Here is a 14,739-nt window from a genome sequence, read left to right as displayed (position 1 = left end):
CATGCAAAAATGGCATTACAGCTTAGCATGTAATTCACTTGTTTTGAGTTGAGCTTATTGATACCTCTTTTTATTTATTAACAGAAGAATTTCATTTTTTGTGCAATGACGATGCATATTTTCTTTTACATATTTATTTTTTCTTTTCAAATATCTGATTTTGCACTCAATGCATAGTAAGAGATGATGAAGATGATGTTCACAGAGTTGTGTGCTTTTTTAGTTTAATGTGATATTTACCTGTATTTTCAATGCTGAGAGACAAGGTTTTTCTTTTTTACTTGAAGACAAAGGAGTACTCTTTGGTAGTTACAGCCAATACATTTTTTATTTTAAATTTCAGAATTGCACTTGTCTGTTCTGTTTATATCTTGTTGATTTTGCACAGAGTCGCAAGACGTGAGGCATTGTAGCCCAACCAGTTATTTAACTTGGATTTTGTTCAAAATAAGCCCCTGAATTCAACACATTTTAGATCTCATGCATCAATGATGCACATAGTCCACAGAAGATCAAACTGGAGATTGATGCAATATTGAAGGAGGAGAGTTCTGTTAAGACATTAAGAATAAAATACATGTTGTATTACAACCGTTATCTGTGTCTGTATTGCATATTTTGTATTGCAAACCCTTATACCTAACCATTCCATGAAAAAAGAAACATTTAGTCGACTAAGTCCACTGTAGATGTCGTCGACTAATATCTGCTAATGTTTAGTCTACTAAAACTAGACTAAGACTAAAAGATTTCAGAATACTAAAACTAGACTAAGACTAAATGGTGTGTTATTCAAAAGACTAAGACTAAGACTAAATCAGAATTTTCTGCCAAAATTAACACTGCTTTCAGTCTGCACGTGTGTTGCGGAGTTGCAAATGACGTGGCTACAATCACACAAAGACAGACAATCATGGAGGTGTTGGAAAAGATGGAAATATATATATATATATATATATATATATATATATTAATTTAGCTTAAGCCCCTCTAAATAATATGGAAGATTTAAAAACAAATGACATTTGACTGCCCTCATCCTCTGCAGGCTACTTATTTGTTCTCTGTTTGTTCTCTGACAATGAAGAAACATTTTATTGTATAATGTAACCATGTGTACATGATGATTGCATCAAATATCTTTTTTAAAAAAAGTAACATTTGAGGTCTGTTCAGCCAACAGAAAAACTTCCCCCTGGCATGCCTTCAGCCAGGCATGCCAGGGGGAAGTTCTTCCGAGCCTGTCACCCCTCAGGACACAAATGGCCTCATTACATGCATGTATAAACCCAAAACAATGTTTTTGTGCATGTACAGGATATGTGTGCGTGCAGAAAAATGTAAAGCAGCACACATTTCTAACGATGTCAACGCACGTCCGTGGTGTGTGATGTTTCAAATGTATTGTCCGAGAAGGGTGTCAAGGGAAGTTAAAGTGTTCATTGAAAAGCAGTAACGTTCTCAAAGAAAAAAAAAGCGCAGCGCATCTCTATTTATTTGGAATGAACGAACAATCCATGACTGATTGATGTTCAGGGGGAAGCCAGGTAAAAACCCAGGGTTTCTTATACAAAACATGCCAGCGAGCAGGTTCAGTTAACGGAGAATGTTACCGTGGTGACATACTCAGAGCAGGGCGTCGGACTGGGGAGGGGGGTAAAAGGTACAAAGTACCCAGGGCCCAAGGCAGGGGAGGGCCCTCAGAAGTCTGTTTTATATACATGTACAAAAATGCATTTTAAAGCTGGTTGTTTAGCACAGTTTTGCATTAAAAACAATTATTCATGCTGCATCAGGGCCCTAGCTACCATTCTTTAATGAATGTGGATGTGACATGGAGCAGGAGATAGACAGCAATATGTCTTTAATCAAGAAAGGAAAACCAGGCCAAAAAACGCAAAGAAAGAAAGGAGAGGGGAGAAGGTAAAATGAGAGGAAGCAACTGCTTACTCAATTCTTCAGATTCACATTTAAATGTTGGAACATTCATTTTGTATGTTAAATCTTAATAATATACAGCATATATATGTATATATATATATATATATATATATATATATATATACTACCGGTCAAAAGTTTTATAACACCACACTTCTTCCAGTTTTTTAATGAAAATTATTCATTTTATTAATACGCAGGGCCCCGAGCGTCTCATTATATTCATTCATAGAGTATTCATACAAAACTGCATTCCGATATAAGGAAAAATAACAGAGGAGTAGTCATTTTCAAAATGGGCCCCCCAGCGCCCTCGTGACCATTTAGGGCCGGGGTTCAACAACTGATTCACATTTGACGCAAATCGGAGTTTGTATGTGCAAATGGGAGCATTTTGCAAAAATTTTATATTTTGACATTTTTGCCCAAAATTCATGGCTCCGCCCTGCAAACCCCATAAAAGTTATAAAAAAAATATATAGACTGCTTTTGGTGTTCCACTTCTCTCGATGATCTCCAGCAATTTTGAACCCTGTCAGTGAAACGCCCTATGAGAAACGCGTTAAAATACAACGTGAGCGAAAACTGCAATTTTCAATTTATGATTCTGGACTTCCTGTGTGTTTTGCCACTAAAATATACGAGATGCCCGCAATGTTTTTCATTGAGGAGTCAGCAGTCACGCGACCTGACGTCAGCCCATTGAAATGACTGGGCGGAACACGGACCCGCGTTGAAAATGAACATCAAAGGGGTCCTGAGTCCTGACCGATCATCAATATGTGACGAGTTGGGGATGAGACTGTGTTGCTCAAACGTGTGATGCACTAGTGGCACTCAGACTTCTCAGCATTAATGATACGTCTTTATGCTTGAATCGATACTGCAAGTGCTGCTGCTCATGTCTGCGTAAAGGATCAGCCAATCACCAAACTGGTTCCGCATTATGTGCTTTGATTGACAGACCAAGTCATTCTGCTGAAAAACAACATTATGAAATTAAAAAGGCCAATGTGGACAAGGACATTATGAAATAAAAATTGGCTTTGTAAAAAACTTTTTTATTTCATAAAACCTTGGAAAATAAATAAAAAGTCATTATTTTAAAAAGTATGACATTGTTAAAATAGTAATTATGAAATATCTAATTATAGTAATAAAATAATAATAATAATAATATATTAAAGAATAAGAAAACATATTTCAGAATAACATTACCTTATTTTACAATTCAATGGCCATATTTTATATATGTCTGTTAATTATCAAAATGGTATTTATTTCAAAATGTTGTTTTTATTTATTTAATTATTAATCTTTTGGGGTTCCATATATTTAAACCCGAACATGCTCAGTTTGAACATTGCCATGCTTGTGTCATGCTCTAGCGGCTCAGGAGTGGAATATTCAATGAGTGGGTAATCTGGTAGGGAGTGGTCAACAGTGTGTCCCTAGAATTCAGCAAAACAAATTCAGTACACTAATAAAACACGATTTGTGAGCATATTTCACCATAAATCAATTTAACTCAGCATTTTGGTTTGCGCTTTTATATTTTTGTTCAGTATATATTGGGTAAGTGTACTTGGTACCTAAAAGTGTGATGAGGAAAATAGTTTTAAACTATACTTAAGAATAACTAGTATAATGCACTTCAGACATACTGATATGTCGTTCCGTTTTTCCCAAGAAATGATCAAAGTACTACTGAGCCGAGCCACGGCTTTCAGCCTCAGTTCGCGGTTTAAAAAGTGTACCACCACTCGTATGACTGATGTGAGTGACTGGTGTGAATTATTAATGGTTTCTATAACTTCTGTAATGCGCTTTGAGTCAAAGCGTTACATAAATCCAAACAATTATTATTATTAAAAACAAACACAAAACAAACTATTCAGTTATGTCATTGTACTGAAAGACTTACCCGTGCGCCAGATGACCCAACCAATAAGACAGTGGAAGCATAGAGATGTATACATATTCTCACCGTGCAGTTGTCTTGTTAATTTTACATTAACAAGACGAATTGCCTAAGAAGCACCGAACCTTCTGACAATGTCGGTCGACAATTATAACCAGCAAAGTTTCACTTTTAAAAAGAGCCATAACCTCTGATCTCTATTATATTACTAGATCCGATTTGGACGACAGGAGTGAACTCACCCGCCTCCATATTGCTATACCACACACACACACACACACACACACACACACACACACACACACACACACACACACACACACACACACACACACACACACACACACACACACACACACACACACACACACACACACACACACAGGGTTGATTAGTAATATTAACGGCGGAAGGTAGTATTGTACGGTACATAAAATATAACTGAGTATATTTTGCTCAATATAAATTAGGTGATTTTAGGGTTGTCCACACAGACGAGCCACCAATAAAGATAATGTTAATAAACGCGATATTCTGAACTTCAGAATAGTGAAAACAGCTAAACTGAATCCAAAACCCATAGTCAGCAGTTGTTCAGCCTGTCCTCCTGGCAGTTGTTTGGTATACCAAGATGGCAGCCAGTGACTCTAACTCCGAGCGTAGACTTGCAGATACGCTATCAGGTGGTATAGAAGTCTTACATGTGGGAGGAGGATCCAAGATGGCGAAGTGAGCGGACACTTATTTGCAGGCTCGTAAGAAATACATTGTGTAATCCTCGAATTGTGAACTTTGTGGTGCAATAACCCAAAGCCTACCAAAAAGGAACATTTTCAAAGCCTTTTGACTTTGTTAGTCATATATTGAGGGTGCTGGAACCAAACATAACAACCCTGGATCAATCTGACACTGAGAATGTTCATGTACATACCTTTAATTTAAATGTTCTCCTGCACTACTTATCAATGCTCTACTGCACTATTTTCCTTTTATTATTATTATATTTTATTATTATCTTTATTTTTCTATTATTTATTTAATTTTTTTTTTTTTGTATTTATTTATTTTTTTATACTATTATTATTATTATTATTATTATTATTATTATTATTATTATTATTATTATCATCTTGTTATTTGCACATTCTAGTCTAACTACTGTTTATATTTATACTTATGTTTATACTTATTATCATCTTTTCTAGTTGATTGTTTATTATTGAATGTTTTCACTATTGGAGAGAGCACAGTTGACCGAGTCAAATTCCTCGTGTGTACAACATACACTTGGCGAATAAAGATGATTCTGATTCTGATTCTGAAATGTCAGACCACGACTACAGTGTGTGTGTTCAACTTGTTGCTACTCTATCCGTGTCGGATGGCGAGGTGGATGAAACCTCTAAAGCAAGCAGGATAAACCTGGCCCATACTCCAATCAAAAGCCCTAAACCCAAGAAGTTGAAGGCAAGCGTTTTCTTGTCCACAAAGGGGCAGTCCTGGACCAGTAAGGAAGGCACATGAGGGACAAGGTGCGAGTACAGTAGAAAACCTTTTAGAGTGCAAATAATAGCTTGTGGTATTGCATTAATCACATCAGAAAGTTGTTGGATTGTACAAGCAATATTGTATTTATGCTTGAAATCCTCAAAATTAAGTAAATTCCCTCTCTCATCCATTAAACGCAAAACTGACCATATTCCATGATCATCCCAGTCTTTAAATTAAAATTACTTTTTTTTAATAAGGACATACTGATTGTTCCATATTGGCGCATTATGGGGTGTGAAATTATGTTTATATATTAATTTCCAGTACTGTAGGACTTGTTCATGGAATTTTTATATTTTATGGATAGTTTGGACAGTTCAAAATCACAGTGTAAAAGCAATTGAATGCCGCCTACATCGGAGAATATTTTAGCAGGGATATTAAACCATAAAGTATTCATATGAGTCATAAAGTTTCGTAACCATCTTAGTTTTATAATACCATTCATCGAATCAAAGTCGATAGCATTAAGACCACCTTCCTCTAAAGACTTGACAATGTTATTCTTCCTTATATAATGATGTCTATTATTCCAGTTGAAATTGAAGTTGTTTTGATTGATTTGTTTAGTAACAGTTTGTGGTATGTCCAGAGAATATGCAGGGTAAATGATTCTTGAGAGACCTTCCATTGTAGAGAGCAATAACCTACCAAATATGGAGAGATCTCTCTGTAACCATGTATTTAATATAGTTTTACTTTTTTTAATTGTATTATCAAAGTTGATTTTTAATTGGACTTCTGAGTTCTTTGAGATGGTAATCCCCAAGTATTTCACTTGGTCTTTAAAGGTATATCATACAGGGCTAATTGAGGGTGATCATGAATTGCCATTAATTCACATTTATCAATATTTAAGTGAAGACCAGAGGCTTTGGAAAAGCAACTGACTACTTGTAGAGCTATAGGTATTTGTGTCTAATTTTTAAGGAAAAGGGTGGTATCATCTGCAAGCTGAGTTATAGCTAATGCACTCTCAGAAAAGAAAAGTTGATTTTACTTAACTATGTTATGTCAACCGGTTCCACGCAACTGCATTGTTTAAAATGGAAAGGTAAAACACTATTAATGTGAACAACACATATTTAGTAAATCTCACATAAGTGTCTTACTTTAAAGCTACATTATATTATTACATATCAAAAACACAACAACATTGAGTCTTGTTTAGAGCTGGACAGTCATGTGTATCACATATGAGGCAGTTTAAAATTTGTATATTAGAGTGATATGCATTTTTCTAATATGGCATGCTAAATGGCGCCAGTCACACAGAAGACTGACCTTGAATTTAAATATGACCTTGAGTGAAGGTCAAGGTCATACATTGAAAGGAAATGTTTCTAAATGTAGCAGTCTGAGCACTGTACCTCCATTTGTGACCAAGTTATAGGGAAACAAGTTTTTTTTTTTTTGTGATGTCATGAACATTGACCCCTACCTATATTTTTACTGGCAGGTGGAACAGCTTCGGTCCAATGAAATAAAATATAAAACCCAATATAAAGGGTAAACCAGTTAAAAATTACTCTCTTACTCTCAGTGAATTTGATGTGAATCCATTGAATAATAGCCAAGATACAGCATTTAGAATGTGATGGCGAAAGATTTTCCATTGACATTATAGGCCCCTCCCACTGATCACAGCTTGTTTTTTCTTCATCAGCGACCTGCTCTCATCTTATAAGATTCATTCAACACTATTATGAAGACAACACAACATATTGTCTTTCTGCTAGAGCTGTTAGCATTGTACTTCATTAAAAGTGGCGCCATCTGAGAACACAAGGCATGATGGGTAATTCTCACATTGATTCTTGTTTGGGGCTGGACAGTCATCATGTGAATCAACGGTGAGGCTGTTTGACCGTTGTATATGAGAGTTATAGTGGTTTTTCTATTATGGCGTGAGAAATGACGTCAGTTGAAAAAATCCAGTATTAAGGGTAAACCACTTAAAATCACTCTCAGTGAATTTGATGCAAATCCATTGAAAAATAGCCAATACAGCATTTAGAATGCGATGGCGAAGGATTTTCCAATGACATAAGCTACAGACCTATTTCAATGACGTCTCAGTTGGGGAAAACTATGGAGAAAATGGTGATGGACAGATTAAATTATTTTTTAGAAAATAGAAATAGAATTTGTGAACACAAAGGGGGTTTTGTTGGAAACAATTGATAACATCCTGAATTTAGAATCGGAGATTAGGAAAGCTCAAGCCAATAAAGAAATAGTAATTGCAGTCCTTTTTTACACAGAGAAAGCCTATGACATGGTATGGAAATAGGGTCTTCTCGGAGAGTGGAGCATTGGGCAGAGAGCTGGGGGGTCAGATTCTCTTTGGGTAAGACACAAGCAATATGTTTTTATGGGAGGCATAAGGATATAATACTGAAACTGTATGGTGAAGAAGTTGAACAGGTTAAAGTAGTAAGATTTCTGGGAATGTGATTAGATGAGAAACTAACATGGAAACAGCATATTGAAAAAATGATAAACAAATGCAAAAAAGGAAAAAATCTATTGAGGTGTCTTTCAGGAAGAGATTGGGGAGCATCGAGAGCATCACTTTTTAGTATCTATCAGGCTATTATGAGAGCAGCAATAGATTATGGATGTATAGTCAACATGTCGGCAGCAGAAACTTGTCATAAAAAATTAGCTGTACAAAAACTGGACTGAGAATATGTAGTGGAGCGTTAAAAACCTCACCAGTTGCAGCAGTACAAGTCGAGATGAATGAACAACCATTAAGACTAAGAAGGTTGAAAATGTTATTAACATATTGGATACATATCAGGGGACATGGAATATTGCATCAAATCAAGAACGTATTTAAAGATTGTTGGGAGCATGAACACACATACAGTATGTAAATAGCTTTGGGTGTATTGGTAATGTGATCGTGGAACAGGCAGGATTGACTCAGATTTATTTTAGTAACACAGTCCCACTGTCAAGTATCCCGGCAGTATTCCTGGTAGGGAAGTAAACATTATACACTATAATGACATGATTAAGGATTGGACACACTGGATCAAATGGGACACTTAATAAGATAGAAAAACATAAAGATGGGAAATGTGAACAGTGTGGGATGTTTGGGACGGTACAACACGTTATGATGGAATGCAAACAATATGAGGTGGAGAGAAGAACATTGAAAAAGTCAGTTGAGAGAACAAGGTGTGTCTTTCATGTAATAAATATACTTAGAGCAGAAGATAAAGAGATGGTGAGGAATTTATTTAGGTTAGATTCTAGAATATAACGGCCTGATTCCAGTCCAGTAGGTGGCGGCAATGCTCTGTGAAAATTGGTAGCAAACTGCCATAAAACACAGAATAAGAAAAAAACTCTCTCTCTCTCTCTCTCTCTCTCTCTCTCTCTCTCTCTCTCTCTCTCTCTCTCTCTCTCTCTCTCTCTCTATCTCTCTCTCTCTCTCTCTCTCTCTCTCTCTCTCTCTCTCCCTCCCTCCCTCCCTCCCTCCCCCTCCTCCCCCCGCTCTGGCGTCTACCCCTTCCCGTGTGTGTCTCTCGGATAGGATGTCAGGCTCTCTGTACGCTTATTTTCCAATGATTTTAGCTGTTGGTGTATGTACAGGTAGGTTTTCTCTCTCGTAATTTTATTTAATGGTATATATGTGCGCGTGTAAACACGCGACAGTTCTTGTACAATGTAGGCTATACGAGGCTTTGTCACACTTTCCTCGAAATGTACTCGAACTTTAACGTTAAACGATTTATTCCAAAAAGCCAGCGAGTATTGTGCAGTGCGGGATTACCTTTCTCAGATACTCAAAAGTACCGTAAACGTGGGATTACCGGGATACATCTGTTCTAACCAAAGCCGCCAAGCCTTTTGTGACACGGAAGTTGTATTTGTTTTTAATGCCACTGCGGCATACGTGCAAACAGGTTAAGCACAAATCTACTTTCCATCCATAGTCCTTATATATAAAAACTGACAACAGACAATTATTTAAAATATCGCGAGTCCAACATTATTGACGAAATACACAGTACATAAATAGTGACAAAAACAGACTAAACAGTCATTCGTGAGAGAGAGAGAGAGAGAGAGAGAGAGAGAGAGAGAGAGAGAGAGAGAGAGAGAGAGAGAGAAAAAGCAGAACAAAAGATTTTACTGTAATAGATGACCTATAATAGTTTTGGATTTTTCCATAAATTGTAGTTATTTCGTTTTGACTTTAATTCCGGTAGTTTGTATGAGTTTTTAGTGGATAAACCCACAACAAATGAATTATTGTCCTTTTGGCACAAGGCTAATAATGTAAACCTTGGTCCCATAAAATCTGTTTTTTTTTATTTTTTATTTTTACTAAATAAATACTAATAAATACAACAATAAAAACAAATTAAACAAAAATGTATGTAAAAAATAAAGTAAGATACAATTAAAATTAGATATAAATTGTAGTGCCATGGATTATTATGGATTATTATTTATATGTCATAAAGATGTATGAGAACAGCATTAATGTCACCTGATTTCTTCTCAGGGATCAGTGATGTACTGAAACTGATCAGGTTTATTGATTAAGTTGTGATCAACTTAGTTTAAATTAACCTAATTTAAATCATCCTGATGATGTCATTCCAGACTACACAAAAATAAATGGACACAAGGAAGCATAAGTTATTTCACCACTAGGGGCCAGAATATTTGACAGAAGTTATCAATAATCTACTATGTTTAAGACTCTACAATCACTGGCATCGATGATCTAGTCCACAACAACAGAACAACATGTCCCATGGATCTTCTGTCGCTCCGGTGAGATGTTGTTTGAATGTAACATTCTAATAACGTTGCTCCAACGGACTTTTATTTTGTAAACTGGAAGTTCTCACTGAAACGGTTGTACTTGAGGTAGTTTGCTGACTGTGAATGTGTACCTACGAGGCACGGACAAATGGCTGGAATAAAAAGAACTAAAGGACAGCACGGACTGAGTTATTCTTAGTTAGCCAGGCACAGCTGTTGTTTAATGATTCCGTTAATGCGGATGTGCCTGTATGTCAAGTTCCAATTAAAATGCTTAAGAAATCTGTGCGTCGGACACCGCGTCACTACTATTCGGCCTTGCTTTTAACTCTCACCGAAGGCCGAATGTGGCTTTTTTTTTGCAATATTCGGCCTAATCTATTCAGTTACCGAATATTCGGTGCATCCCTAAAATGTATTCAAGACTGACAGACTGCTACCCACAACTTTAACACAACAGTCCACAAGACAGCAAATGTGTACAATACTACTTCTGAGGTTAATGTAGTATGTAGGGTAAAAATGACCTATTTCCAGTACAAGGTACTTACTTTTATCGTTGACTCTCTCATCCATCCATCCAAATCCAAACACATCCTGTACCAAAATAAAAAAGTGATTTCCCCCCTGAACCTAATATCTGGTGGTGCCCTCCTATACAGCAATAACTGAAATCAAGCATTTGCAATAAGTGATGACAAGTTTTTTGCATTGCTGTGAAGGAATTTTCGCTCTCTCTTCTTTGCAGAACAGTTTTCATTTAACTCAGCCATATTTGAGGGGTTTTGAGCATGAACTGCCTGTTTACCGAATCAGAATCAGAATCAACTTTATTGACCAAGAATGTATGTTATACACACGAGGAATTTGACTTGGTGAACTGTACTCTCTCGAATAGTGTAAACATTAAATAATAACAATCAACTAGAAAAAATAATAATAAATATAAACATAAATATAAACAGTAGTTAGACTAGAATATGCAAAACTAAATAAAATAACAAAATAATAATAATAATAATAATAATAGTATAAAAATAATAAAATATAATAATAATAATAAGATAATAGTGCAGTAGTGCATTGATGAGTAGTGCAGGAGAACATTTAAATTAAATTAAATAGAATGTACATGAACATTCTCAGTGACAGATTGATCCAGGGTTGTTATGTTTAGTTCCAGGGTTATTTCACAGAACCAGGTCTGACACTCTTTGACTGTTTTGTGTTGATCAAAGTGACCAGTCACTGTGAGCTGGGTGAGTTTCTGGTGAAGGATGTCCGGGATGATGGTGTTGAACGCAGAGCTGAAATCCACTAACAGGATCCTAGCGTAGGTCCCTGGGGAGTTGAGGATGTAGTTCAGTCCCATGTTGACTGCATGTTCGACAGACCTGTTTGCCCGATAGGCAAACTGCAGGGGGTCCAGCAGGGGTCCTGTGATGTCCTTCAGGTGGCTTAGTACCAGCCTCTCAAAGGACTTCATGGCTACGGATGTCAGAGGACTGGGTCGATAGTCATTGAGTCCTGTGATGGCAGGTTTCTTAGGGACTGGGATGATGCTGGAGCTTTTGAAGCAGGAGGGTACTTCACACAGCTCCAGTGATGTGTTGAAGATCCTTGTGAAGATGGGGGCCAGCTGCTCAGCACAGGCTTTCAGGCAGGAGGGAGATACTCCGTCTGGTCCTGGAGCCTTTTTGATCTTTTGTTTCTTGAATAGCTGGCACACATCTCTTTCATTGATCTTCAGGGCAGGTGGGGGGACAGAGCGTGAGGTAGGGGGGGAAGTGGGGGGAGCAGGAAGGGCAGAGTCCAGGTGATGGGCTGATGCTAATGAGTTGGGGGGTGGGTGTGAAAACCTGCAGTAGAAACTATTCAGGTCTTTAGCCAGTCTTTTTTTACCTGCAGGGTGGGGGGAGGGTTTCCTGTAGTTGGTAACCTCACGCAGGCCTTTCCACACTTCTGAAGGATCTTTGTTTGAGAAGCTTTGTTTACGGTCACATTGCAGCAGTGGTCTCCAACTTGTCGATCGCAATTGACTGGTTGATCTTTGAAACATTCCCTGTAGATCGCTTTTCCCGTTTATGAAAGTGTGTGATTCCTGGGACACGTCATCCACACAGTTGCTCTGGTCAGAGAGCACACAGCCACAGCGTGACAACAGTGACGAGCTATTCATTAGTTTACTGATGTAAAGGATAAACCATGTGATGAGATGGTATTTTTCTCATGAGCGCCGAATATTTGCAGGGTGTGACCCTGGATTTCCATTGGATGCGTATCTGCACTGAAACTGTTCTGCTGGGTGACTTCAGCGCAATCTGGAGTCCAGCAATCCGGTTTTGCTGCTCATCTGTTGCAGCAAGCAGAGGGCAGCAAAGACTCAGGAAATCCCACTAATTCATGTATAATCGCTCAATACATATGTGTGATTCAACCATGTTAGATAAATGCAATATTTATATGTGAAATATGATTTTAAAAGTGCTCGGATCGGGCCAACCAACCAAGGTCTGGCCCCCCGAGTCCGAATACGTGCTTGGTTTTTGGGTAGAGTCCGAATTGCGTCTGCTAGTGCCGAAACGCACAACTTTATTGGAGAAAAAAAAGTGTTAATTTTTTCGAAAATGTGGTATTAGCGGACTGGTTTTATTCCCGAGTTCGAATATGTGCTCGGTTTTTGGATAGAGTCCGAAATGGGCCCGTTAGAGGTCTCGGAAGATTGGTGTTTTCCCCTTGAACACGAAGTATTTTATTTTGAAAATAATCCAGATATTTTATTCTGTGTCTATGTACTACTTCCTGCCCCGCACAGGCTTATTCAGGGCCCTGTAAAATCAGTTTTATTTTTTTTCCAAAAAATTTTTCCACTTTAATTTTTTAAATTTTGTTTTTTTTAGAAATATTTATAATTTTTTAAAGAAAATATTAGTTTTTAGCTCCTGTAAAGAAACAAAATAGATAATAATGAATAAAAAAAAACCTCATAATTAAACAAAAATGTATGTCAAAAATAAAGTACACACAATTAAAAGGTAGATATAAATTGTAGTGTCATGGATTATTCTGACTTCTCCTTTTTAATTATTTATATGTCATATAAAGATGTATGAGAACAGCGTTAATGTCAGCTGATTTCCTCTCAGGGATCAATGGTTTACTGAATCTGAGCAGGTTTATTGATTAAGTTCTGATCAACTTAGTTTAAATTAACCTAAATTAAATCATCCTATCTTCTGTGTAATATGGAATTTGACGTTGACTAAATGTTGCACTTTGTTACTTTTGTCCCACGTGGTCAGGACGAAAGTAACATCATGCAATACACTGAAGTTAAAAAACAAAAGAAAACAAAACGTCTTTTTTAGGAAAACAACAAAACAAAATGTTCTGGCTAATAAGCAATGCACTCTCTGAATAGAAAAAATATATAAAATGTTTCATTGCTAAATTAAAAAAAAAAAAAAAAATTCAATAAAGTATAAACTGATTGTTTTCATTATTGTGTTTCATTAGTTATTTTTTTTATTAATTAATTATTTCAACATGCATTTTACTGTAGCTCTGATGAGATGTTAGAATGTAACATTCTAATAACGTGGCTCCAACAGACATTTATTTTGTAAACCAAAAGTTCCCACTCAAACGGTTGCACATGAGATAGCTTGCTGACAGTGAATGTGAACCTACGAGGCACGGACAAAAGGCTGGAATAAAAAGAACTAAAGGAGAGCATGAACCGAGTTATTCTTAGTTAACCAGGCATAACAGTTCTAACACTGAGCAGGGGAAGATGATTAAAGCTGATCACGGAGCACCGCTGCATGAAACACGCACAGGCACAGCAAAGTTAAACTGGCACTAGAGATTCTGTAGTTAGGAGTCAGTGATGATTTGCGTTGTTTTAGAGGGTGTTTGTGGTGGTTTAAGATGAGCTTAATGCAGCCAGAACAGGAGGAGAGAGGGCGGCGCACCTAATAAGCGGTCCAAGGAAACATTTCCCCATAAAAAACGTTCTGTGCACCACGGTGACGGTGTTTCATGCCAATTTTGTCCATTTCCGCGTTTAAACGTTTTTATTGGTCGATTCCATGATTCCGTTAACACGGATTTTATAGGGCCCTATTTATTTTTGTTAACTTGCTGCAGCACAGCTCCAGCGTCCAGCAAAAATCGAAGTGCTGCATATTTGCAGCAGAGGGCAGCAGCATGACTCAGCAGTGACAGTGCTGTGCTGGAACAGATTTGCACACAGCAGTTACGGTGCAGTTACGCATCCAGTGGAAATTAGGGTTGGGCATCATTTGGATTTTATTTATTTATTTATTTATTTATTTTTTCTTCTTTTTTTTTTTATCTTGTCTGCACATGCTGTCAAAGGTCAACACCACAGGAAGTGCAATCATTATGAGACAGCAATGCATATTTTGTTATTGCAATAAAATACATTGATTTATTTTATTGCTTAATTGTGACCATCACCAGCCCTCCCTAAGGAAGGGTAAGAAATCTATTATTTTAGGGAGGATATA

General features: G+C 37.0%; 2 protein-coding genes across 12 annotated transcripts in view; one reads left to right on the top strand and one right to left on the bottom strand.

Moving 5' to 3' along the window:
• Positions 1 to 4,117, bottom strand: part of LOC114455066 (interferon alpha/beta receptor 1a-like) — a 48,946-nt gene extending 44,829 nt beyond the window's left edge. For both annotated transcript variants that reach the window (XR_003672650.1, XM_028436074.1), the window contains exon 1: positions 3,866 to 4,117. Coding sequence is in view for 1 of the 2 variants with exons in the window: in XM_028436074.1 (XP_028291875.1) it covers positions 3,866 to 3,920 (55 nt within the window). In the remaining variant the exon portion in view is untranslated. The remainder of the gene's footprint in view (positions 1 to 3,865) is intronic.
• A 4,791-nt stretch (positions 4,118 to 8,908) lies between these two features.
• Positions 8,909 to 14,739, top strand: part of LOC114455225 (interleukin-10 receptor subunit beta-like) — an 84,980-nt gene continuing 79,149 nt past the window's right edge. For all 10 annotated transcript variants that reach the window (XM_028436305.1, XM_028436304.1, XM_028436309.1 and 7 more), the window contains exon 1: positions 8,909 to 9,022. In XM_028436305.1, the coding sequence (XP_028292106.1) occupies positions 8,965 to 9,022 (58 nt within the window). In that variant the 5' untranslated portion in view covers positions 8,909 to 8,964. The remainder of the gene's footprint in view (positions 9,023 to 14,739) is intronic.

This window comes from Gouania willdenowi, chromosome 21 (genome assembly GCF_900634775.1).
Source record: "Gouania willdenowi chromosome 21, fGouWil2.1, whole genome shotgun sequence".
Taxonomy (NCBI): domain Eukaryota; kingdom Metazoa; phylum Chordata; class Actinopteri; order Blenniiformes; family Gobiesocidae; genus Gouania; species Gouania willdenowi.
The sequence above is the reverse complement of the archived record's forward strand: the minus strand, read 5'-3'. Positions and strand labels throughout refer to the sequence as shown.